The sequence below is a fragment of the Garra rufa genome, chromosome 4 (assembly GCF_049309525.1).
Source record: "Garra rufa chromosome 4, GarRuf1.0, whole genome shotgun sequence".
In the NCBI taxonomy this organism is placed as follows: domain Eukaryota; kingdom Metazoa; phylum Chordata; class Actinopteri; order Cypriniformes; family Cyprinidae; genus Garra; species Garra rufa.
Window position 1 is genome coordinate 12,707,272 of NC_133364.1, and position 26,056 is coordinate 12,733,327.

General features: G+C 45.1%; 1 protein-coding gene across 1 annotated transcript in view; it reads right to left on the bottom strand.

The window, feature by feature from the left end:
* LOC141332781 (scavenger receptor cysteine-rich type 1 protein M130-like) overlaps positions 1–26,056 on the bottom strand; it is a 106,132-nt gene that overhangs the window by 1,561 nt on the left and 78,515 nt on the right. The window contains exons 3-15 of the mRNA XM_073837742.1: positions 14,323–14,637; positions 12,585–12,893; positions 12,200–12,502; positions 11,770–12,072; positions 11,419–11,628; positions 3,711–4,007; positions 3,019–3,186; positions 2,185–2,499; positions 1,943–2,025; positions 1,711–1,854; positions 1,182–1,470; positions 791–1,108; positions 34–336 (exon numbers count right to left, since the gene is read on the bottom strand). Of these exons, the coding sequence (XP_073693843.1) occupies positions 34–336; positions 791–1,108; positions 1,182–1,470; positions 1,711–1,854; positions 1,943–2,025; positions 2,185–2,499; positions 3,019–3,186; positions 3,711–4,007; positions 11,419–11,628; positions 11,770–12,072; positions 12,200–12,502; positions 12,585–12,893; positions 14,323–14,637 (3,357 nt within the window). The remainder of the gene's footprint in view (positions 1–33; positions 337–790; positions 1,109–1,181; positions 1,471–1,710; positions 1,855–1,942; positions 2,026–2,184; positions 2,500–3,018; positions 3,187–3,710; positions 4,008–11,418; positions 11,629–11,769; positions 12,073–12,199; positions 12,503–12,584; positions 12,894–14,322; positions 14,638–26,056) is intronic.

Sequence of the window (26,056 nt, forward strand, 5' to 3'; positions counted from 1 at the left end):
CTACTCTTTTGTTTATTAATAGAAAATGCATACCTGAACAGATTATTTTGGCCATTTCATCTTTACCACAGTCATTCTGTCCCCAGGGTAAAGATGGACACTGCCATAAAGTGGAGTCGTGTGGTCTACATGTTACTTTATCCAGCCAGTTAGGAGCTGATTCCACTCTTGATGTAGAATCAGACAAAACACCAGATCTTCCACAGTTCAGCTCTTGACAGATCAGACTGGCTGTGTCTCTGTCCATCTGGTTGTAACACACATTTCCCCAGGATCCATTGTAGAAAACCTCCACATTCCCTTCACAGCCTTCAGTTAACCTGATCTCTTTAAGCTCTAGATGAAAAAATAACTACATTTTAAAATTATAAAATGTTTAAATTTAAATATTTTGGGCACATGAGTAAGATGTTGAAATTTCTAAAACCTTTTATTTAATTTCCATTTCCCAAGTTACATCTAATCTGCTTGAGCATGTAGAAAGCATATTTTGGCGTGATGTCCTGGGGGAGGGCTCCGGACCCTGAATACAGGCCGAACCCAGAGAACTCCCCCTATTCCTAGTATAGGATAAAAAAAGATTAGAAGTGGGGGGTTGGGGTGGAGGTGGGATGCTAAGAAACTATCGCAGGACCGAGGTAAGAAGGCAGTCTGTTTATATACGTGTTGTGCTGATTGGGATGATTGGCTAAACAAATTACACCTGTGCTGAATTGGTTGATTATCTGATCGTGTTCCTCCTGAACCTTGTTAATAAAACATCATGTAAAAAATGTAGCAGCATGTTTACCAGAGCACACGACTCCTACATCCTCCTTGTGATTACAGTCATGTTTTCCCCAGCCTGGAGAAGAGCAGCTCCACAGGGACATTTCATTCCCCTCACACTCCACCTCATCCAGCCATATGGGTCCAGAACCAGGACCAAACCAGGCTGGTACCTGCTGGTTACTGAGGGCCACTCCACACTGCAGCTGTCTGCACACCACATGGGCATCTTTAATATCCCAGGAGTCATCACACACTGTCCCCCATGAGCCGCTATGAAAAACCTCCAGCCTCCCTGCACAGTCTCCCCCAGAACCCACTAGCCTGATGGATCCATGACCTGATATTCAGAGAAAGAAAAACACATTATTGTCTAACAACTGAAGAATCTGTCCAGATGTTGTTGTTCTCACCAAGGCAGGTGATTGACAGCTGTTGTGTGGAGCTGCAGTTGAGAGTTTGTGGAGAGCTGCAGTTCCCCAGATGAGCTTCACTCCCAGAGCACTGGAAGCCTGTCACACACTCACGACTGTGTTCAGGACTGGATGAAGAGGAGCTGTAGAAGTTCAGCACAGAGCCACAGCCCAGCTGTCTGCAGACCACAGAGGATTCAGTGAGACTCCAGGAGTCCAGCAGAACTCTCCTCCAGACCTGATGGATGAAAACTTCCACTTCCCCCTCACACTGTCTCTCTCCAGACAACTGCACCAGACCATCATGAAGAGCCAGAGAGGAATCTAAGGAGACAATCTATTGTTTAAGTAAAATACTGCAAATTTGAGAATAAACTATTTTATGTATTTCAATTCAGAAATAAATGACAAGAGTATTAATATTTCAGTCTGAAATAAACATATGAAACACATGTGGGATGAAAAATTGCATTTCTACTATTGAGTCTTTGAGCAGCACAATATCAATCTTACAAAAATATGGACTCACCAGAGCAGATGACTCCAACATCTCGTCTATGAGAACATTCAGCTCGACTCCATGAAGAGATGGAACATTCTGAGAGTTTTGTTTCATTCCCGTCACAATCAAACACATCAGCCCAGATTTGACCACTTTCCTCTCCAAACCAGTCTGATCCCACAACAGACACAGCAATCCCACAATTCAGCTGTCTACAGAGGACACCGGCAGCTCTCATATCCCAGCATGCATCACACACTGTGCCCCATTTACTGAGATACTGAAGCTCCACTCGTCCAGAACAAGAGTCTGAGCCATTTACTAGCCTGAGATCACTGTAACCTGGGCAAAGTAAAGAAAGTTCAGAAAAAATACCTAAAACCGCTAAACTGTTCCGCTAAACTGTCATTAGATACATTATATCTTAAATCTAAGACTGAGTATCAAAAAACTAAAGAAATGGTGAATAGTTATACTTATATTTATACTTTATATTTATACCAGAGCAGATCAGTCCCACAGTGTTGTCACTGGTGCAGTTGTGTTTGTGTGATGATGATATTGAACAGTATGAAATATGAGATTCATTTCCTCTGCACTGAATCTCTTGTGTCCACATCTGAGCATCTCCTTTGCCAAAAGCAGCTGCTCCCAGCACCTGTACAGGAGCCCCACAGTCCAGCTCTCTACACACAACCTCTGCATCCTGCTGGTCAAAGGCAGCGTTACACACTGATCTCCATGTCTGATCATGAAGTATTTCTAACCTCCCAGAGCAAAGATGAGACCCATCAGCAAGCCTGGAGTGTTTATGACCTGTTTATATTGCATAAAAAATTAGCATTATAGTTTCAACACACAATAAAAAAAAACATTAAAATAAAAAAAATAAAAAAACATTAAAAAAGCTCTAAGCTCTGATCACGTTCTAATGTTAAAAAAAGTGGCAGACTTGAATTCTGTGTTTTTAAAATGTATTATTCTGGTATTACTGTCTATCTCTCTTTATCGTTATTAGCTCATTGTGACTGGGTGAATGTTGATTGATGTATAAATGTCAGAAAGCTGCAGTTCAGAATGATACTGTTTTTGCATTTCACTTTCAATAGATATATTTTCTACTTTTTTACATAATCAAGATAAAATGATCAGAAAGTGTGGGATGCATTGAGGTTTAATTTTATTCACCTGAGCAGATGACTCCAGCATCATGATTATGAGAGGAGGAATGTTTATTCCACCTTGCTGATCCACAGTTCTTTAATGTTGACTCTGTTCCAGTACAAAACAAAAAACTCATCCAGATTGGTCCTGATCCTTGACCAAAATGAGCACCACTTAGAGCATCTACAGGTTCTCCACAGTCCAGTTCTCTACACACCACTGCAGCTTCAAGCATATCCCAGTGATCACCACACACTGTTCCCCACTGACCTCTATGAAAAACCTCCACTCTACCAGCACAAGGACTGTTACCATTTACCAGTCTCACCTGCATTACATCTAAGAGAAAGTGAAATAGAGAGAAAGACAGAGACAAAAATAAATCAATTAATCTAAAGAGATGTTGTGTTTAAAACTAGCATATTTACTGACAACATTTGATAGTTGCGTGAGCAAAAACAAAGCTATTTTATCTTCTAAGATTTGAAATTGAGAGCATGAACATTATGGACTACATTTACTGTCCTTTTCAGAGCTTAAATCAAAAGACCTGAAACAATAAAATGACTGATTAAAAAAAAAATACAGTATATGTTAGTAGTGCTTGTCCATGCAAAACCTGTCAGAATTTAAGTTAATGATTATTATTGTATCCAAAATTGATATATTATGCAAAATAAATGAACAGAATTACAAAATACTTTTATTTTGTAAAATTCTTTCAACAACAAACAGAATTACAGTGTTATATTTTCATCAAGTAAATTTTATTTTTGTGTGGTGAGGGACCAGCAAGTGTTTTTGCACTGGAGTCCATATGATCCTAGTTATGCTACTAACTGCTCTCTTATTAATCTTCTTACCAGCACACAGAAGTGTCTGGTGATCATCATGGGAGCAGTTGTGTTTCTTTAATGATGGACACAAATTAATTTGAGATTCATTTCCTCTGCACTGAATCTCCTGTGTCCACATCTGAGTGTCTCCTTTGCCAAAAGCAGCTGCTCCCAGCACCTGTACAGGAGCCCCACAGTCCAGCTCTCTACACACAACCTCTGCATCCTGCTGGTCAAAGGCAGTATCACACACTGACATCCAAGTCTGATCATTAAGTATTTCTAACCTCCCAGAGCAACGAGATCCTCCAACCAGCCTGACACCTGCAGTAGTGAGAGACAATAAAGATAAGGTAAAAGTCACAGACTATCATTTTCATACTTCTAAACAACCACATTTATGTAAAATAAAAAAGGCAAGACTTTATAATAACTGTGGCAATAACATTTACAAACATTATTAAAACATTTAATAATGCTGACAGATCATTATTTTACATGCATTCATTTTTTTTTTTTTTTTACAAATGTAAGTAAACGTAATGTAACAAAAATAAAGTGCTTATGATGTTTTCAGAGGAAGAACGTCTCAGGTTACGTATGTAACCCTGGTTCCCTGAGGGAACGAGACACTGCGTCCTGAGACACTTTGGGGAACGCCATTGGCGGGCCGCACTCTGAGTCATAGTCCAACGTCCAATGAGAAACGGGAGTGACGTCACAGGCGCGGTGACATCAGCGACCAGGAAGTATAAAAGCACGTGCGTTTGAAGCTGGCGTCAGCTCATAGGAATGAAGCGAGCGCAGCAGGGATGCGGGAATTATGGTCCGAGACGCAGTGTCTCGTTCCCTCAGGGAACCAGGGTTACATACGTAACCTGAGACGTTCCCTTCCGGGAACTCTACACTGCGTCCTGAGACACTTTGGGGAACGAGGTATCAACGCCCCCATAATTTCCGAGCCCTGCCTAGTGTCTGCTAGGACAAGGGTGGAAAAAGGTAGTGTCTGGTAACAAACCTCAGCCTGGGGAACTTGCCAGGGCATGGGTGGTAATACATCTCTGACTGTGGAGCCCACCAGATCAGAGGGAAGAGAGTACCTCGGCCCTCGAGCCCACGAGGTCATGTCGTCCTTCGTCTGGTCTCGCAAGACCGAGAAGGGAAAGTGTCTAGAATACTCACCTGATGAGACACTGTGGTAACTCCGCCTGGTGATCTTGCCAGGACGCGAGTGGTAATACATCTCTGTCTGTGACGCATCACCAGACAAGAGGGATAATGAGCCTCGGCCCTCAGGCACACGAGGAGAAATAGTGGTCCTTTGTCTGCATTACAGCCAGTACAAGAGGGACTCGAGAAGTGTCTGGTAAAGCTTGCCAGGACACTGGAATCATCTCTGTCTGTGATCAGTCACCAGACAAGAGGGATAAATAAACCTCGGCCCTCAGGCGCACGAGAAGAGATAGTGGTCCTTTGTCTGCATTACAGCCAGTACAAGAGGGACGCAAGAAGTGCCTGGTGAACTTGCCAGGGCACTGGAATTCATCTCTGTCTGTGATCCACCACCAGACAAGAGGGATACCTGAGCCTCGGCCCTCGGGCACACGAGGATAGAGTTCTCGACCGCTGCCTGTCATGAGACCAGCGCAGGAGGAGAAATGCTCCTCGGCCCTCAGGCACACGAGGAGAGATAGTGGTCCTTTGTCTGCATTACAGCCAGTACAAGAGGGACACAAGAAGTGCCTGGTGATCTTGCCAGGGCACTGGAATTCATCTCTGTCTGTGATCAGTCACCAGACAAGAGGGATAAATGAACCTCGGCCCTCAGGCACACGAGGAGAAATAGTGGTCCTTTGTCTGCATTACAGCCAGTACAAGAGGGACTCGAGAAGTGTCTGGTAAAGCTTGCCAGGACACTGGAATTCATCTCTGTCTGTGATCAGTCACCAGACAAGAGGGATAAATAAACCTCGGCCCTCAGGCACACGAGGATAGGGGTCTCAACCGCTGCCTGTCATATGACCAGTGCAGGGGGAGAAGTGCTCCTCGGCCCTCAGGCACACGAGGAGAAGTGGTAGTCCATTGTCTGCGTTACAGCCAGTACAAGAGGGACATAAGGAGTGCCTGGTGATCTTGCCAGGGCACTGGAATTCATCTCTGTCTGTGATCAACCATCAGACATGAGGAACACAGGCCTCGGCCCTCGGGCACACGAGGCAGGATAACACACCACTTGTCTGGGAGGTGCCAGGCCAAGATGGTGGGGATACATCTCCTGTCTGGGGACCTGCCAGACCAGGAGGAACAAATATTGAGGAGAATCATACGCCTTTGTCTGGGGAAATTGCCAGAGCGAAAGGGGTAGAATCTCTTTTCCTTGTTAAAAGGAAAGCGCCTTTTGACCTCTTGAGCCTAGCCTTTTTGCTAGGGCTGAAGGATGACTGAGCCCGGAGTGGCTCTGAGGTCTAGTTCGTAGAATCTGACGAACGTTAGAGGTGAGGACCAACCCGCCGCACTGCAGATGTCCTGGATCGGGACACCTGCCATCAGAGCTTTGGAGGCTGCAACGCCTCGAGTTGAGTGAGCCTTGACTCCCATCGGGGATGGGAGACCAGAGGACTCGTATGCAGTAGAGATGGCATCAACGATCCACTTACTGATAGTAGGCTTGGAAGCCGGGCACCCCCTCTTAGGGGGGCCGTAACAGACAAACAATTGCTCTGATTTACGCCACAGGGCAGCTCTGTGGACATAAGTGTCTAGTGCTCTTACTGGACACATCAAGTTATACTTCCTCTGGTCGTGCTCCACGAATGGAGGAGGATAAAAAGCTAGCAGCGTTATTGGCTGTGGTGTTACTGAGGGGACCTTGGGTGTGTACCCAGCTCTTGGGTAGAGGAATGCTTTGGCCAACCCTGGGGCAAAGTCAATATAAGAAGGGGCCACTGAAAGGGCCTGCAGGTCCCCGACTCTCTTAAGAGAGGTTAGCGCCAACAGCAGTGCTGTTTTTAGGGTAAGCATCCGATCGGAGGCCTCCTCCAGAGGCTCGAAGGGAGGTTTACACAGCGCCTCCAACACCACAGCTAAGTCCCATGTAGGGACTCTCGGTCTTGCACGAGGCCTCAGCCTGAGTGCACCGCGGAGGAAACGTGAGACCAGGGGGTTTTTGCCCACTGAAAGGCCGCCCTGAAGGGCGTGGTAAGCCGATATAGCCGCCACGTACACCTTCAAGGTGGAGTGAGCTAACCCAGCGGACAAACGAGTTTGCAGGAACTCCAGCACTGTACCAACCGGGCAGTGGACTGGGTCTAAACGGCGTTCATGACACCATGAAGCAAACAGGTTCCACTTTAGGCCATAAAGTTTCCTCGTAGAGGGAGCTCTGGATTGAAGGGTGGTCTCAACAACCTCAGTTGAGAGACCAGCTTCTATGAGTTGTGCCCCCTCAGGGGCCACACCCATAACTTCCACTTCTCTGGGTGGGGGTGGCAGATTGCGCCCCCAGCCTGAGAAAGAAGGTCCCTCCTGACAGGAATCTCCCACGGAGAGCCGTCGAGGAGGGCGATTATATCCGAGAACCATACTCGGGCCGGCCAGTACGGGGCTACTAGCAGCAGCCGTACTCCGTACCGGCGTACTCTTTCCAGAACTCCCGGGAGCAGAGCGATCGGGGGAAAAGCGTACAGACGAAGCCTCGGCCACGTCTGTACCATGGCATCCAGTCCGAGAGGAGCTGGAGGAACTAGAGAGTACCAAAGGGGACATTGCGATGTCTCCTGAGTCGCAAAGAGGTCCACTTGGGCTTGACCAAAGACTCTCCATATCTGCTTCACCACCTCGGGGTGAAGCATCCATTCCCCGGGCCTCGGCCCCTGCCTCGACAGGACGTCTGCTCCCACATTGAGACGTCCAGGAATGTGAACTGCTCTCAATGAGAGAAGCTTCCCTTGTGACCACAAGATGATCTGGTACGCCAGCTTGTATAGGGGGCGTGAACGCAGACCTCCCTGGTGGTTTATGTAGTAGACCACCGCAGTGTTGTCTGTGCGGACCAGCACGTGACGGTTTCTTAGGTCTGGAAGGAAATGCTTCAGAGCCAGGAACACTGCCAGCATTTCTAGGCAATTTATGTGCCAAGAGTGATGCCGGTCGTTCCATAGGCCTTGGGCGGAGCGGCCACTCATGACCGCTCCCCACCCGGTGAGGGATGCATCTGTCGCTAGCGTGACGCGGCGGCAAGGAGCTCCCAGCACTGGACCTTGTGATAGGAACCAGGGCTTTTTCCACATGACTAAGGCACGTAGGCAGCGCCGCGTGACCTTGATCTTGCGGATTGGTTCCCCCTCGGGGAAAACCCTTTGGTTTTGAGCCACCACTGCAGTGGTCTCATGTACAGCAGTCCAAGAGGTATCACGTTGGATGCAGCTGCCATAAGACCTAACAGTACTTGGAACTGTTTGACAGTGAGTAGCAGGCCTAGCTTGACCGCATTTGCTGCAGTAAGGATCGACTCGATCCGAGCAGGTGACAATCGTGCCTGCATCGTGGTCGAATCCCAGATTACACCTAGATAAGTGGTTCTCTGTAATGGAGACAGCACACTTTTCTTGGCGTTGAGTCTCAACCCCAGCTTTTTCATGTGAGCAAGAACAACATCTCGATGTTGAGCCGCTAACTGTTCTGAACTGGCTAGGATGAGCCAGTCGTCTATGTAGTTGAGTATGCGGATGCCCTGGAGTCGCAGTGGAGCCAGAGCAGCATCCACACACTTCGTAAAAGTTCGGGGTGAGAGCGCTAGGCCGAACGGAAGAACTCTGTATTGGTAAGCTTTGCCCCTGAAAGCGAACCTGAGAAACTTCCGGTGTTGAGGAAGGATGGAGACATGAAAGTACGCGTCTTTCAGATCTATCGTGACAAACCAGTCCTCGGACCTGATTTGAGACACGACCTGTCTGACAGTCAACATTTTGAACTTCAGTTTTCTGACTGAGAGGTTTAGCTGTCTGAGATCTAAAATGGGCCGCAGGCCCCCATCCTTCTTGGGAACAATGAAGTACCGGCTGCAGAACCCGGATTCTCTGCGTTGAGGAGGGACCACCTCGATGGCCTCCTTCCTCAGGAGAGTATTTACTTCCTGTTCCAATACCAGAGCCTGCTCGGGGCCTACCAGAGTAGGAAATACCCCGCTGAAAGGTGGCGGCTTGGCGCCGAATTGAATGCAATAGCCTTTCTCTACAGTACGCAGGACCCACATAGAAATATTTGGCAGTAGTTTCCACGCTGCCAGAAAATCTACTAAGGGAACCAACCTCTCGAGGCTGGTTTCTGGATTTATTTGAAGAGCTACCTCGGTGACCTGTAACAGCGAACTGGCAGGATGCACCTGAAGTGAGTGCTCTGGAAACCCCCGTGGGGGTGGCGAACTCTCTGGTTCCGCTACGTTTCCGGGCGGAGAGACCAGAGAATGATGTTCGCAGGAGACTGCCGCGCCCTGTAACACCGGCAGGGTTAGCTGACGAATCTCCTGAGGGCCCCGAAGAGAGGTGGTCACCGTACTCCTCAGAGGCGGTGAAGCACCTAGCTCTTCGAGAGGGGCTGCCCTCATTGGCCCTGGGCCACGACCATCAGGGCCGTTTAGCCGAGGCCCTCTTGGACTGGAGGACGACCCTCAGGTCCGGCCTCGTCTTTGAGGACCCTGACTTGGAGCGTTGCTGAGCCCGCCCTCTAGGCCTCGCCGGAGGGGTATGGGTAGCAACACTCCTTTTCTGGGTCTCCCTGTGTGAGGAGCTGGAGTGCGGCTGGGGCTGCTCCCGTCCAGCAGCCCCAGAGGAGTAAGTGCGGCGAGGAAGGTAACGCTGGAACGCCGCTGCCTGCCTGCGGGCCTCCTGGTGCCTGCTGACAACTGTGTCAACAGAGTCACCAAAGAGGCCGATAGGATGCAGGGGGGCGTCCAGGAGCGTGACCCTGTCCTTCTCCTTCATGTCGGACAGGGTTAGCCAGAGATGCCTTTCCGCGGCCACCAGGGCTGCCATAGACCGCCCAACAGCACGGGCGGTCTCCTTGGTGGCCCGGAGCGCTAGATCAGCAGTCTTGCGCATCTCTGACACGCTCACTTCCTCGCCATCACTAAGCTCCTTCAGCAGGTCGGCTTGGTACGCCTGGAGCACAGACATGGTGTGTAAACATGCACCAGCCTGACCTGCTGCCGCGTATACCTTGCCCATCAAGCCTGATGTCACTTTTAGTGGCTTGGTGGGCAAGGACGGAGCCTTCAGGGACGATGCCAGGCCGGGAGACAGATAGCTCGCTAGTGTCTGCTCGACCTGAGGCATCGCCCTGTAGCCATACTCCTCCATCCCCCCCACATTACCGTAGTAATCAGAGGCGGGGGAGAAAAGACGGGAGGAGTATGGTTTTCCCCACGATCTCGCGACCTCTTTGTGGAGATCGGGGAAAAAAGGAAGGCTCCGTCTGGGAGGTGCTGCTTTAGCCCGCAGGAAGCGCTCATCAAGCCTGCTTGCCTGGGGCTCTGGATCTGGAGCGGGTGACCAGCTGATGTTGAGCTTGGCCACCGCGCTCGTCAGCACCTCCACCAGCTCCTCATATTGGGGTGAACGGGGGGGCGGTTGTGGGAGGTCAACGCTCTCAACGTCAACCTCCTCGGAGGAAGACAGAAGGAGCGCTGACTCCTCCTCTTGGAGGGAAGGAACCGCAGTGCGGGCTTCCTCATCCAGGAGGAGGTCAAACGATCCGCTGGGTGAGGAGAGAGATAGGGGATCACCCGTCTCAACTCCCTCCAGCAGATCTAACTGCGAGCCCCACGAGTGCAGCTGCCGCTCCGCCTCGACGGAGAAAGCCCCCTCCTCAAAGAGGGCTTTCCGGGAACGGAGCAACCGCATCGGCAATCGCTCGCACTGCGGGCAGCCAGCCCCCTCAAGGGCTGACCTAGCGTGCTCCGCTCCCAAGCAGACCACACATAGATCGTGTGTATCCCCACCAACAATGTAGCGTTGGCAGGGAGGGACACACTTTCTATGCGGCTGCTGAACCGCCTTTCTACGTTCGCTCTTAAAAGAACGTTTTCCCCCTGGCATACTGCTCAAATAAAAGTAGTGCAAAACTGGCACTGAAAAACAGCAGTATGCTTTCTTTAGACAGACAGTAGACACAGAGCGCTCTCGCTGAATGACAAAAGCTGACGCCAGCTTCAAACGCACGTGCTTTTATACTTCCTGGTCGCTGACGTCACCGCGCCTGTGACGTCACTCCCGTTTCTCATTGGACGTTGGACTATGACTCAGAGTGCGGCCCGCCAATGGCGTTCCCCAAAGTGTCTCAGGACGCAGTGTAGAGTTCCCGGAAGGGAACTAATCAATGCATTATTTGAAATTACATTTAAATTTTACATTTATACATTAGGCCGACATTTATGCACATAGAAAAAGCTACTTACAGATGCATTTAAGATCAACATTTTATCAGTTCATTCATTCGCAGAATTGATTCTATGACCTTGGTGTTGCTAACACTTAAAAAAATTCTATAAAAATCTTAAGAACCAAAATTTAAGGCATGTGGATTAACAGTGATGTAATTGGTAAAGAATTGGTAAAGTCTTAGAACAGCTAACCTGAGCAAATGACTCCAGCATTTGTATCATGATCACAGTCATAATCATACAAATTAAATGATCCACAGCTTTTCAGTGTAGTTTCTGATCCAGTACATAACATACGATTTGTCCAGATTGGTCCTGATCCAGATCCAAAATGAGCACCATCAACAGCATCTACAGGTTCTCCACAGTCCAGCTCTCTACACACCACTGCAGCATCAACCAAATCCCAAGCAGCTTCACACACTGTTCCCCACTGACCTCTATGAAGAACCTCCACTCTACCAGCACAGCGACTGTTACCACCAACCAACCTCACATTCACACTGTCTGTTTATTGAATACAAGAAACAAGAGAAGAAATAGGCTACTTATGAACATAGCAAACAAGACAAAAATAATCTCATAAAGAGAGAGAAAAAAGAAGATTTGTCATACGATTTCAGTGAAGTAAAATAAATCTGCTCAAACCTGCACACACCAGTCCAACATCATTATCGGGTGAACAGCTGTATTTGTGTGGCAGTGATGTTGGACAGAGGTGAATCTGAGACTCATTTCCTCTGCATTGAATCTCTTGTGTCCACATCTGAGCATCTCCTTTGCCAAAAGCAGCTGCTCCCAGCACCTGTACAGGAGCCCCACAGTCCAGCTCTCTACACACAACCTCTGCATCCTGCTGGTCAAAGGCAGCATCACACACTGACATCCACGTCTGATCATGAAGTATCTCTAACCTTCCAGAGCAGCGAGAACCTCCAACCAGCCTGACGCCTAAAAACAAAACAAAACAAAACACATAATTGGCATGATTTAACCTTTCATACCAAAACGTACATTACATACATTATTTTCTTTTTTTTATTTCTTTCTTTTAACATAAATTAAGTTTTGATATTACCTGAGCATATGACTCCAGCACTCTTGCTCTGACACACACCTTGAAAACCCAATGTGACAGATCCACACCTTTTCAGTGTGGTCTCAGATCCAGTACACATTGCATTAATCATCCAGATTTGTCCTGATTCAAGTCCAACCAGAGCATCTACAGGTTCTCCACAGTCCAGTTCTCTACACACCACTGCAGCATCAGCTAAATCCCAACCAATATCACACACTCTTCCCCACTGACCTCTGTGATGAACCTCCACTGTCCCACTGCAGGGACTGTTACCATTAACCAACCGAACATTTATTATTTCTGTGCACAGTAAAGGAAAACAAATTAGAAAAGATCTATAACAATTAAATAAATTTTTCCTGTTGAAGGAGTCAACACCAACCTGTACACACCAGTCCAACAATATTTTTCTGAGAACAGTTGTATTTGGGTGTGGATTTGAAAGATGTCTGACACATATGAATCTGAGATTCATTTCCTCTGCACTGAATCTCTTGTGTCCACATCTGAGCGTCTCCTTTGCCAAAAGCAGTTGTTCCCAGCACCTGTACAGGAGCCCCACAGTCCAGCTCTCTACACACAACCTCTGCATCCTGCTGGTCAAAGGCAGCGTCACACACTGACATCCACGTCTGTTCATAAAATATCTCTAACCTCCCAGAGCAGCGAGAACCTCCAACCAGCCTGACTTCTGAAAGAACAAATAATTATAGTTCTGTCAGGACCAGTATTGTCAAAAGTATGGACACTTAGCATAAAGTTTGGGTTGGCGGTATGATTCTGTTCTGGGTAAAAACTCCCTGCCCATCCATGCAGCCTACCATGAATGAGCAGGGAGAGCAGCAATAACCCCCTACAGAACAGAACAAAATGGTAACAGATAACATTAATGTTCTTAATGATATTTTAGTGTAACAACATTATTCAAGATAAAAGATGTCTGATTCACGAAATCAAGCAAAGTCCTAACTGTAACAAGTCCTAAACTCAAAGCAATGAAGCTACTGAATAATACTGAAAAGACCTAATATAGAAGTGCCATGATAGGTGTTGTATTTCTATAGGTAGACGTGGATCAGCTGAGAATATTTTTTATTTGAATCTTTGTCATCCCACTTTAGAAAACATCATTTAATAAGTGATTCAGCATGTTTTTTTTTTTTGTTTTTTTTTTTGTTTTTTTTTTTTGTTGTTGTTGTTGTTGTTGTTTTCAAAAGTGGGACAGCATGTGTTTTTTTTTTTATAGAAATGTGCATTAAGAATTTTTGTTACATTTTTGGGTTTATAATGCAGCAATAACATTTATTTTAAGATATAGAATTCAAATCTTAGAGGACAATGAGATCACGGATGTCCACAACTGACAAGGACTGCTTATTTTTGTTATAAAATGTTTTTATTGTTACACACGCTTTTGAAAATACATTCCACATTCTTACCATATGCAGAGACTAGAAGTTTAACAACAATTTACAGACATTACATGTTCCAAATTATAGGTATATTTTCTTAAATCTTTTATAAAAATTATTTTTCTATCTTAGTTAATAACATTTTTTACTTCATTACAGAATTGTTGTTATTAATATTGCTGCCGGAAATCTGTAATCTGTAAATAATAATAATGTAATAAAATTATTTTAAATAGTATGATTTCTGTATTATATACTGTAGTTGTAGTTCATACAAACTGATAAAGACATAAGCCTACTAAATTAACTAACAAAACATGGGTATGTGCACATTTAATCAGGAGTGTTAAAACTGTCTGTTTTCTTTGTAAAATGTAGACTGTTTCTCAAGGCAGTACTGAGCTTCTTCTCAATCAGCATATATCATGAATATGTGCATAACTGTTACAGGTTAATGCTGCACATATGTAACATCAATGTGTTTACATAAGAATTAATGTTTTAAACATGAAATTATGGACTGCAAATTTTTTTTTTTTTTTTTAATTTGTGACAAATGTGGGTACTGGAAGGTTTTTTCCTTTTTTAAACTGTTTATCTTTTTGCACAATGGTGTTGAGTACTTTGGCTGTTTATACTTCAGATACAATATGAGGTGCAGTCACAATACACAATACATGGGTGTAGTCTCAAGTATGCAAATGTTACCTGAGCAGATGACTCCAGCATCACTAGCGTGATCACAGAAAGTTCGGTCCCATCCTGCTGATCCACAGTCCTTCAGTGTAGATTCTAAACCAACACATTTGACAAAACCCATCCAGATTGGTCCTGATCCTTGTCCAAAGTGTGCATTACCCAGAGCATCTACAGGTTCTCCACAGTCCAGCTCTCTACACACCACTGCAGCATCAGGCATATCCCAAGTGACATCACACACTGTTCCCCACTGACCTCTATGAAGAACCTCCACTCTACCAGCACAGCGACTGTGACCACCAACCAACCTCACATTCACACTGTCTAACAAATGTGAAAGAGAAAGAAAGGCATATTGTAAATTAATAAATAATATTGTCATCTGACACACTACATTATAATCAAACATTTTTAAATGAAGGAATTAAAAAAACACAATATTCTGACCACTTACTCAAAGTAACATTGCTTCATCTCTTTTTTAACTTGTGTACTTACCAGCTGTGATTAGTATTGCAACTGAAGACAGTAAAATGGGTGTCAGGCATCTCTCCATCATCCTCAGCATTAATAACTCAACACCCAGTACAAGCTTCTCCGCACTGATGATACAGAAGTACAGGCATCCTCTTAATGAGAGAGAAAGAGGCCCAACACCCTCCAATCACACTTGATATTACCTTATTAGACACAACAGAGGAAATCATCAAACAACTTCACTGACAAATCAGAAGACGCTTTTATGAATTTCTCCATATATATCAAAACTGTCAGTGCTGATAAACTCCTCCTCCCCACACATCAAGACGCCTCACTGAGGGGATGTACAGTATACACACACACACACACACACACACACACACACACACACACACACACACACACACACACTTATAAAAGACTTACAGGAGACAGGAAACTCTCCAGTTTATTTACAGCATCAAAGCCAAACACCTGCATTGATGAGATAAAAACAGTGATAACTAATTGTAAATGTCCAAAACACTGTGTGTTAGTGTACACATATATCAGCATGATGTAACGGATATATATAAATATATGTATATTCGTTTAAATAAGTGATTATTTGTGAGAGACTCTTATTTTGACGAGTGATCCCGTTTTCGCATGCTGAAAGTGCAGCAGAGAGAGAGACGAAGAAGAGCGCATTGTATGAGTGTGTTGCACACAGAAGTGAGTGTTGTGTCGTTTCGAGAGCTTGTTCGATAAAGTTGCTTTCGCGGAAGATTATCGAGGCTTAACGACAAAAGCACTAAGAGAAAGTGTGGACAGTGGAGGAGTTTCTCTAGTGCGCAGTATACGTATAGTGAAGGCCACGAAAGCTCAAGAGACATGAACATTTTTGCTGTATTTTGTATTTTTCGTGCTTTGATTGAAAAGCTGCGCCGAGAATAACGTGTCAAGACTATTCAAGTGCATTTGAGTTTCCGCACGTGTCAGAACATGTGATACTGCGATCGCTGTACAACTTAATGGATGCAAAGAAGTAATGTTTTAGAAGATTCCAGTTTGCAGATAGTTTTATAGCCCTGCCATCCAAGTGACATCTCAGTTTGATTCATCTCCAGTTGAATTCTATTACTTTTAAATAGACATTTCATCGGTGGGTCATCAGTACAGAATAGAGTGGATTTTTGAAGTTAACCACTTCAGCTACTGTCTTCAGTTAATTTCAACACACTCCTAGTCAAGACAACGCACTCCAATTCATTGTTCTTTGAACTGTTTTTTTTTTTTTCTAAATTTCCCATTTTTCGGAGCACTGAACCGACACAGTGAACCATGCTAATTCAAGTGGACTACAGAATGTGATGTGAGCAGTGAGTAAACCATTGAAGGAACACTTCACATAAGGGCTCATCTTCAATTGAAATTTGTTTGTGAATGCTTTTTTTTGTTTGTTATTTTCAAATGTGATCGTTTGCAGGTGGTCATTTGAAAATGAAATTTGGGTGTTTACAAATTGATCAATCAAAAGCATTTACTGTTTTAAAGTTTCTTAAGGGATTTGTCATATTTCAAGTAAAGTTTTCACCTTTTGTGTTTAAGGTGATTGTGTAAATTTAAAAGACAACACAAAGACAGTAAATTATTATTTTTTCTTTTTTTTTTTTTTTTCTTTAATGTAATTGGCTACTCAAACAAAGGAACTTATTCATCTTAAGAATAAGAATTTAAAAGAATAAATTCTGTGATCTTTTGCACTACACATCTACAGTTTGTTTTGTTGAAAGCTGTCAGGGAGTAAGGGAGTCTCATTTACTTTATTAGATCTGGGGAGGGAGGAGTCTATCAGACCGCATTCTCATATGCAAGTTACTTCAGGAAGCCTCGTGTAACATTTCTATACCTGAAGCCTACCCTTGTCAATCAGTAGTGTCCCAACACAATAAGGTAATAAAACCACATACACACATTAGTGTGTAAAGAGACTAAAAAGTTTTGAGAACAGGGACTAAGATCCTTTCGTTGTCTAAACTCCCAGGGCAGCCAATTCATTTCCCCTACATAACGGGCTAACTTCCCCCGTTACAAAAGTGGCGTCACGAACAGGATAGAGTTAGGCAGATTTAAATAGTCACACGTCTCCAGGCCCACAAGTAGTGTTTTTTTTTTTTTTGTCCAATAAGAAGATGGCTGAGCTAGAGGAATTAAGAAGAGAACTGGTAGAGATTTGCTGAGCAGGCAGGGGCACTTGAACAAGCCAGGACAGAGCAGAGAGAAGCCCTGTCCCTAGCTAAAATGGTAATAGAGAGCCAGGCCTCTGCACAAACGACTCCCGCTGCCATTTATATCCCTCGAGACCGTAAGCTCCCTGATTTCACTGGTTGTGTGTCAAAACCTGGAGAGCTGAGTCATGAAGAATGGGTGGCGTCAATGAAGTCTGCATTTCAGGTCATGAGGGTGCCTACTGAAGACCGGGTTGAGCTGGTGAAACAGCACCTAAAAGATGAAGCCAAAGCCACAGTTAAGTTTATGATGGACGGAAAAGAGGAGTCCGTTGACAACATCTTCACTGTTCTCCTTGACACCTATGGAGATAAAGTGCCCATTGGTACGAGGCTAAAAGAATTCTACGATCGTGCTCAGAATACAGCAGAAACAATACGCTCCTATGCATATGACCTTCGGGAAAAACTTAATCGTGTTCAACGACGAGAGCCAACCAGAGTGGCGGATGCTGAAGAGGTTCTGAAAGAGCAGTTGCTGTTAGGCCTTAAAGATGATTTCTTGCATCGAGAGATGAAGCGCAGAATTAAGGCTGATAAGGCTGAAGTATAAGCCTTTGTGTAGTATTCCACGGACAAAAAGGCAGTCTGATCCTCGGCCCTCGGGCTCACGAGGATGCAGGGACACTCCTCGGCCCTCAGGCACACGAGGAGCGTCATGGCGAAGAACGACTTCTCTTCTTTTCACAAAAAGAATGTGCCTTGAGAAGTCTCCTCCTGGTTAGGGAGGTGGCTGACTCTCTTGGACCTAGTCTCGCTAAGTCGAGAGGACAGCGGAGCCTGGAATGGCTCTGAGGTCGAGTTCGTAAAACCTGACAAACGTCAGGGGCGAGGACCAACCCGCAGCATTGCAGATGTCTTGAATGGGAACACCTGCTGTCAGAGCTTTCGAGGCAGACAGACCTCGAGTGGTTTGAGCCTTGAGTCCCATAGGGGATGGGAGACCAGAGGACTCGTAAGCAGTAGAAATGACATCAATGATCCATCTACTAATAGTAGGCTTTGTAGCCGGGCTCCCCCTCTTTGGGGGGCCGAAACAGACGAACAGTTGCTCTGTTCTACGCCACATGGCAGCTCTGTGGACGTAGCTAAGGCTCTGACTGGGCACATGCAATTTAACTTCCTGTGATTTGGCTCCACGAATGGAGGAGGATAAAACGCTTGTAGCGTTATTGGCTGTGGCGCTAGGGACGGGACCTTCGGGACATACCCGACTCTCGGGTAAAGAAAAGCTTTGGCCATCCCTGGGGCAAAGTCAATATGAGAAGGGGCCACCGAAAGGGCCAAAGCCCTCCATCCTTCTCCGGAACAATGAAGTACCGGCTGTAGAACCCGGATTCCCTGTCTTGAGGAGGGACCACCTCTATGGCCTCCTTCCTCAGAAGAGTTTCTACTTCCTGTTTCATTACCAGACCCTGCTCGGGGTTTACTAGAGTTGGAAATACCCCGCTGAAAGGTGGTGGCTTGGTGCCGAACTGAATGGAGTAGCCTTTCTCTACAGTACGCAGGACCCACATAGAAACATTCGGCAGTAGTTTCCACGCTGCCAGAAAGTTTACTAGGGGAACCAGCCTCTCGAGACTGGCTTCTGAGGAACTAATTCGGAGACCTGTAACAGCGAACTGGCAGGATGCTCCTGAACTAGCTCCTCTGAAGACCCCCGAGGGGGTTGCGAACTCTCCAGGGCCGCTACGTTTCCGGGCGGAACAGCTAGAGAATGATGTTCTTGATTCAGAGTGCTGCCCGCCAATTGCGTTCCCCATAGCGTTCCTGACGCGGCTCGAGTTCCCGGAAGGGAACAATATATTGATGTAAATTTTCTAAAACATGTTTTGTGATCGAAAGGGATTATTCAAAGGTGTGGCAATGACCCATGAATATTTAGCAATTCACACCTGAGAGACAAAAGAGCCCTCCCTAATGGCCCCATCAATGACTGACTTCACTAGCAGGTAAGAAAACAATGTGAGAAGATTCAGAGAATGGAGTTTTAGATTATTTGTATTTTATTTACTACACTCTATAACCAAAACATACATAATGAAGGTCAAAGACACATTATTGAGCTCCCTCATCTAACCACACAGATGTGCTAAGACTTTGTGGCATTTCTGTAAAACTTTTTCTGAATTCTGTTCAACAAATTAAACAAGTAAATCTTACCTGCTATTTTGCGTGCACTTACAAAAATACAAAAAAAAGTCAAAAACTTGTTTTACACTAGAATATCAGTGTAGTTGAACATCTCAAGTTTCTAGTGCTCTCAGAGGAAAACAGTTTGAAGGGACTCAAGGGAAAGAGGGCAGGATTCATCTTTTGAGCAGGATTTGACAAAACAAAAATCATATCAGGAGCATATGTCAGTATACAGTCATAGACTCTAGCATTTGTACTAATGTAAAAAAGGACGTAATATCTGAGAAACTAATAATTATCGTTTAGCACTATATTACTAATAAACGTGATGAAAACATACATTCAGTGTAAGCACTCATATTACTTTTACACCCTACTGTTATACAATAAATTAAATAAATAAGTATGATTCTACAGTCATAAACATATCGTCATAAATGCATCTCACAGTCATAAACGCATCGTTTTTCTAGAACATTATAAATATCCTGGCATCATGAGAGATGCAATGCAATCAAATGTACTTCATAATGTTTCATTTGATATAGTCAGGAATTTTAGATTGGAATAAGTCTAACTCGTAAAATGTGTACACGTTTTGTCAAAGTAAATAACAGCGAAAGCTAGTAGGAAAATGAAAGTAAGACTTACTCATGTAAATGTCTCCTCCTGCTGGGTTTGCGTCGCATCGCGTCCTTCTTCTGATCGAGGTAAATATAAGTCTTATTCCTCACAGCATATCTTCATTCAGAAACAAACTGAAACCAAGATGAACTTGAAAAGTCCTGTTGCTTTATTTGCGTGATGTGGGAGTTTCCTCGCGTACAGATACTCTAGTCCTTTCCGCGTTTGTAGCACATGGCTAATTTGAATGTCAAAGGGATTTCGCTAGTGGGTGCGGTCACATTAAAAATAATTAGTTGCAACTGGATAGAGTAGACATCTCCTTGGTTTCATATAGATTATTTTATCACAGAATATTTGTTTTCGATAAAGCTTACTTCGTTTAAAAGCATAAATCTCAAGCTTTCTGTAGATACCACTTTTCTGTTTGTGTGCTGAGTATTCACCGAGTTTGAATGATTTAAGTGACGCATTTCTAAAAGCAGTTCGCGGAGACAGAGAAAACAGAAATCACCCTGTTTGTTTTCTTTATTCTAAAAAAAAGCACAGCTTTCTGCTGTTCTTGTGAGTGTGCACAAATAAAAGTACACACTTTACAGTTTCCAATGATGTATATCTCTAATTTGTATGACTAAAACCGACAGAGCATTTTTAGTGTCTTTTGTGCTGATCTAAAAAAAAATGAGCTGGTATACAGCCGTCCTCAGGGAGTTAAGTGAGAAAGCCGTTAGAATTGCACCCCGTTCTAGAGTAGCTTCTCTTTATAAACCAAAGTAGGTGGTCATTTGAGGAAGATGGCGGTGTACTTCATGTCAAGGAATTAAAGCAAAACAAGTTTCAGGCTGACAAGAACTTACTCATGAAGCTACAAGTTCCTGTAGATGTAAACTATGAAGGTCTCACACCAGCACAATGTGAAAGTCTCACTAAGTTGTTATCAAAGCACAGAGATGTCTTCTCCAGAGATGACCAAGATAATGGTTACACCACGGCTGTGGTGCATGATATTCCTACTGGTGGAGCACCACCAATAAAGCAGCGTCATCGTAGAGTACCACCGCAGATATTCCAAGAGGTCAATAGGCATGTCCAGAACCTGGTGTCCCAGGGAATCCTCAGAGAGAGCAGTAGCCCCTGGGCATCACCCGCAGTTATTGTTATGAAGAAAGATGGCAGTGTGCGTTTCTGCTGCGATTATCGAAAGCTGAACCAAGTGACGTATAAGAACGCATATCCACTTCCAAGGGTGGACGAGTCCTTGGACGCGTTGGGCAATGCTAAATTGTTCTCTACACTGGATTTGACTGCTGGGTATTTCTAGGTGGCTGTGAGTGAGAAGGATCGGGAGAAGACCGCTGTCACCACTCCATTTGGGCTATTTGAGTGGACCAGGATGCTGTTCGGGTTGTGTAACGCTCCGGCCACCTTTCAGTGCCTTATGGGTGTGGTGCTTGGTGACTTGGCCTTTGACGTTCTTCTGGTCTATCTGGATGATGTCATTATCTTCTCCATAGATTTTGAAAGCCACTGTGAGAGGTTAGAACTTGTCTTTAACCGTCTAAAACAACATGGTCTGAAGTTAAAGCCAAGCAAGTGCTTTCTTCTGAGGCCTGAGGTAAAGTTTCTAGGACACCAGATCTCCGCAGAAGGCATAAAAGTGGATAATGAGAAAGTTTAAGCGCTGGAAACGTGGCCAGTTCCCAGAAATGTGAGAGAAGTCAGGCAGGTACTTGGTTTTATGAGCTATTACCGCAGATTTGTCCCAAGGTTCGCTCAAATTGACAAACCGCTGCATGCGCTGGTAAGTGGAGGAAAGAGAAGTAAGACCCCAGTAACGTTCACCTGGAGCCAAGAATGCCAGACTGCATTGGATGAGTTGAAAGAGTGTTTAATGTCACCACCAATTCTGGCATATCCCGACTTCAGTGAGTCCTTCACACTGACCACAGATGGAAGTCATCATGGATTAGGAGCCATCCTCAGCCAGAAGCAGGAAGGGATTGAGCGTGTTGTGGCATACGCAAGCCGAGGTCTAATAGGTTCGGAGAAAAATGACAAAAACTATAGTGCATTCAAGTTGGAGCTGCTTGCATTAAAGTGGGCGATCACAGAAAAGTTTAGAGAATACCTTATGTATTCAAAATTTACTGTTATTACTGACCATAATCCACTATGGTATCTCTACTCAGCCAATCTTGGAGCGGTTGAGCAGCGCTGGGTAGCGCAGCTGGCAGAGTACAACTGGCTAGGAGCAGATGAAGTAAGGGCAAGTTTGTGGCCAGGCAAGAGGATTGATGAAGGAGAACCTGAGGATAAAGCTGCAGTGCAAGCGTCAATAAGGGGAGAAATAAATGGGTATAGCTGGAAAGCAGCAGAAAAACGATCCTGTGATCGGCCCCATTTATAAAGCAATAGGGATGGGACAAAAAATCGATTCACCTAACTATCGCAATTTTTTTATTTACGATTTTAAAATCGATTTTTTTTTTACACCAGAATCGATATTAATTCATATTAAATACATTGCTTTATTTTAACACTTACTTATAAACGTGGACGAAAGTTACGTCTTTTATTTCAGCAGAGGGCGATTTGTTGTATCGGTTACATGATGTCACATCTCTTACTAGCAAACACAGCAAGAGATATACAGCCTGCACCATCACTAGGGGTGCAACGGATCGAAGATGATCCGTGATCCGTACATACCAGCCCCCATGGTTCGGCACGCATGTGATTCGCGGAGAGAGAGAGAGAGAGAGAGAGAGAGAGAGAGGCGCGATTCACACAGATTGAGCCCTTAACTTCTATTTGAACGGAAACTTACATACAAAGTAATGTCTAAATACCCGTTTTGGTATTCTGGTAAACACAGTCGGTCATGTCTTCAGTGAACCGAAACAGCTGAGAAAGAGACGAAGAGACGCATGCCAGTATCAGTATTAGGTGCGTGCATTTGGCCTTAAAGAGACAGCATCCTATAAAAACCTGCAGTGAGAAGCACTAGTTATTTTACAATTAAATATTCAGTTTGTTATAAACTGAAATAAAACAGGAAAAATGCTAAAATGTTTTTTTATTGTGTATATATTGTGTACTATTCACATTTTTCCACATGGTCTAGAGAGAAAGAAACAAAATCGCAACACATTACAAAATCGAATCGCAATACTTGTAGAATCGGAATTCTTAAAAAAATCGCAATACATAACGTATCGGCACCCAAGTATCGGAATCGTATCGAATCGGGAGGTAGGTGTATCGTCCCATCCCTATAAAGCAATATCCGAGAGGCAGAGACCAAGTAGAATGGACCACAGTTGTATGGAGCCAAAACAGAAGAAACTTGCCAAAGAATTTGACCGTCTTAAGCTGCGTCAGAGAGTGCTGTTCAGACGCATCCTAGACCCTAGGGATGGAGATGAGATCTGGCAGATGGTCGTACCAGAATCTCTACAACGATAAGTGTACGAGGGACAACATGAACATGGAGGTCATTTCGGAGAGAGAAGTACATTGACTCGAACGAGGCGAAGTTATTACTGGCCTACCATGTCAAAGGATGTTCCATGCTGGATAAGGCAGTGCAAGAGATGTACACTGGCCAAAGATGTTTTTCCCAGACTTCGAGCCCCTATGACATGAAGTAACATTTCAGCTCCACTAGAGGTCCTAGGGATGGATTATACGATTATACGCTTGAACAGTCTGCTGGAGGATATGAAAATGTGCTTGTTCTCACCGACAGCAAACACGACAGCAAAAGCCCTACTCAAGCACTGGTTTGTTTATTATGGCTGCCCAGCTCGCCTGAATTCTGACCAGGGCAGGTGTTTTGAAGCTAATGTGATCAAAGAGCTTTGCAAGATCTATGGTATAGGAAAAAGTCGTACAAGCCCATACCTGTCACAGAACGGTCAGGCTCTCCCTCCTGCCAGTTATCACGATCCGCCTCACCTGAATACTAATTTTCACGCACCTGCATCTCATCTCATCATCAAACACAACATAAAAGCCAATGCATCACTACCACAGTTGTCTGATCTCGTTAATGCAACGTGGACTACGATACTGTTATCTACAAACTCTGAGTATTATCTCGTCATTCCTTACCTGTATTATACTTACCCGCTGTTCCTCTCCTCATTTGTCTCTCAGTCTCCAGATCCCTCCGACGCTGTGGTTGGATGCTCCGTCCCCTTCCTACTCCGCTCATCATTCCTGTTAAGGACGGAGACAAAGTTTAGTTATCCTTCAAACAACCTATCTGGATTGGAATTGGAATCTCACCTCGTCTGCCCTGCTTCCAGACATTCCGCACTACTATAAATAAATTCACTGTGTTCATTACCTCTGTGTCTGAAGTCGTGTGTACAAGACAGAAGATCGGACCAACACAAAATCAAGATGAGTTCAGCCGACCCATTTCGAGAACTAGTCGACAATTTGAAAAAGATTCTGCTACAATCTTCGATGGCATCACATTCAGCGACTCTCCCTTCCCCACAACCAAACACGGCCGGTAATCCTTCTTCTTCTCCAGCATTTTTCGCCAACCCTCTGGTCCGACCAGTGCCCTTTGCTGGTGATCCCGAGGAGTGCAATGGATTCCTATTACAATGCTCTCTCACCATTGACTTGCATCCACAGATGTTTCCCACTGAACAATCTAAGATCGCCTTCATTGTAACCTCTCTCGGGTCAAGCGCTGAAGTGGGCGGAAACCATCCTCAATCAAGCCGGTCCTGCAACCCAATCTTTCTCTCAGTTTGTGGTTCATTTCCGTGAAGTATTCTGCAGTTCGCCCGGAGACTCGTCAGTAGGTGAGCAATTATATCAGCTGCGACAAGGGGATATGAACATCCATCAATACACACTGAAATTCCGCACCCTTGCTGCTGCAAGTGGATGGAACGAGCCGTCCCTCCTAACTGCTTTTCGCCAAGGACTAAATCCTTGCCTACGACTCCACCTAGCGGCTTAAGATGATACATTTGGCCTCGAAAAATTCATTTAATTGTCCGTGAGATGTTCCAACTGAATGCAGGCATGTTTGTCAGACCCAAAATCTTCACCTTCCTTCAAAACACCTTTCAACAGTCAACCAGTGATCAAAGATTCACCTGAACATATGCAAACGGACACTTTCGGATCGGCTTTCCCCCTCTGAAAGACGCAGACGACTGGTAGGAGGGTTATGCCTATATTGTGGAGGAGAAGGACACACCATCCAATCATGCACCCTTCGACCTCCTCGACCGTTGGTGAGTGGAATAAGGCCTTACATTCCTAGAATGAACCCCCTAACCACCAACGCTATACTGACCACTGACCAATCTACCCTACCAGTTACCGTCCTTCTCGACTCTGGGTCAGCAGGGAACTTCATTGCAGGGAACCTCTGTAAACAACTCAAGCTCCTGACCATCGCCACCGAAACCACCTACCAAATTCAGACCATAACAGGTAAACCTTTAAATCGACGTCATGTTAAACGATGTGTTGGTCCCCTGCAACTCCGTATAGGTCAGCTCCATCAGGAAGACATCTATTTGCTCGTCTTAGAAGGTTCAACGGTAGATATAATCCTGGGTCTGCCCTGGTTGGCCCAACATAACCCAACGCTTTCGTGGAAGTCGGGTGAAGTCCTTAATTGGGGCGATGGCTGTTTCCCTCTCTGCTTTCCTGAATCACCTCTGCTTAATCCTCAGAAGTCTATCTCTTACCTCTCCAATCTACCTCCATTGAAAGTCCCCGCGAAAAACAGTTTGTAGAAGTCCCTCCTGAGTATATACACTTCCGTGATGTCTTTTGCCCCAAAAAGGCCTCCCAACTTCCTCCTCACCGACCATGGGATTGCGCAATCGACCTTATTCCAGGTGAACCAGTACCACGAGGTAAAATTTATCCCCTATCCCCTAGCATTGAAACAGGGCTACATTGTACCATCTACCTCTCCTGCCGCCTCCAGTTTTTTCTTTATGGCCAAGAAAGACGGGGGCTTACGACCATGGAATTAGGACATAGGGAATAGAGAACTTCTGGCCATCAAACTCGCCCTAGAGGAATGGAGGCACTGGTTGGAGGGAGCTGTACACCCTTTTCTGGTCCTTACTGACCATAAGAACCTCCAGTATTTGCGTGACGCGAAACGGCTAAACCGTTTCCCTCCGACGCTGTGGTTGGATGCTCCGTCCCCTTCCTACTCCGCTCATCATTCCTGTTAAGGACGG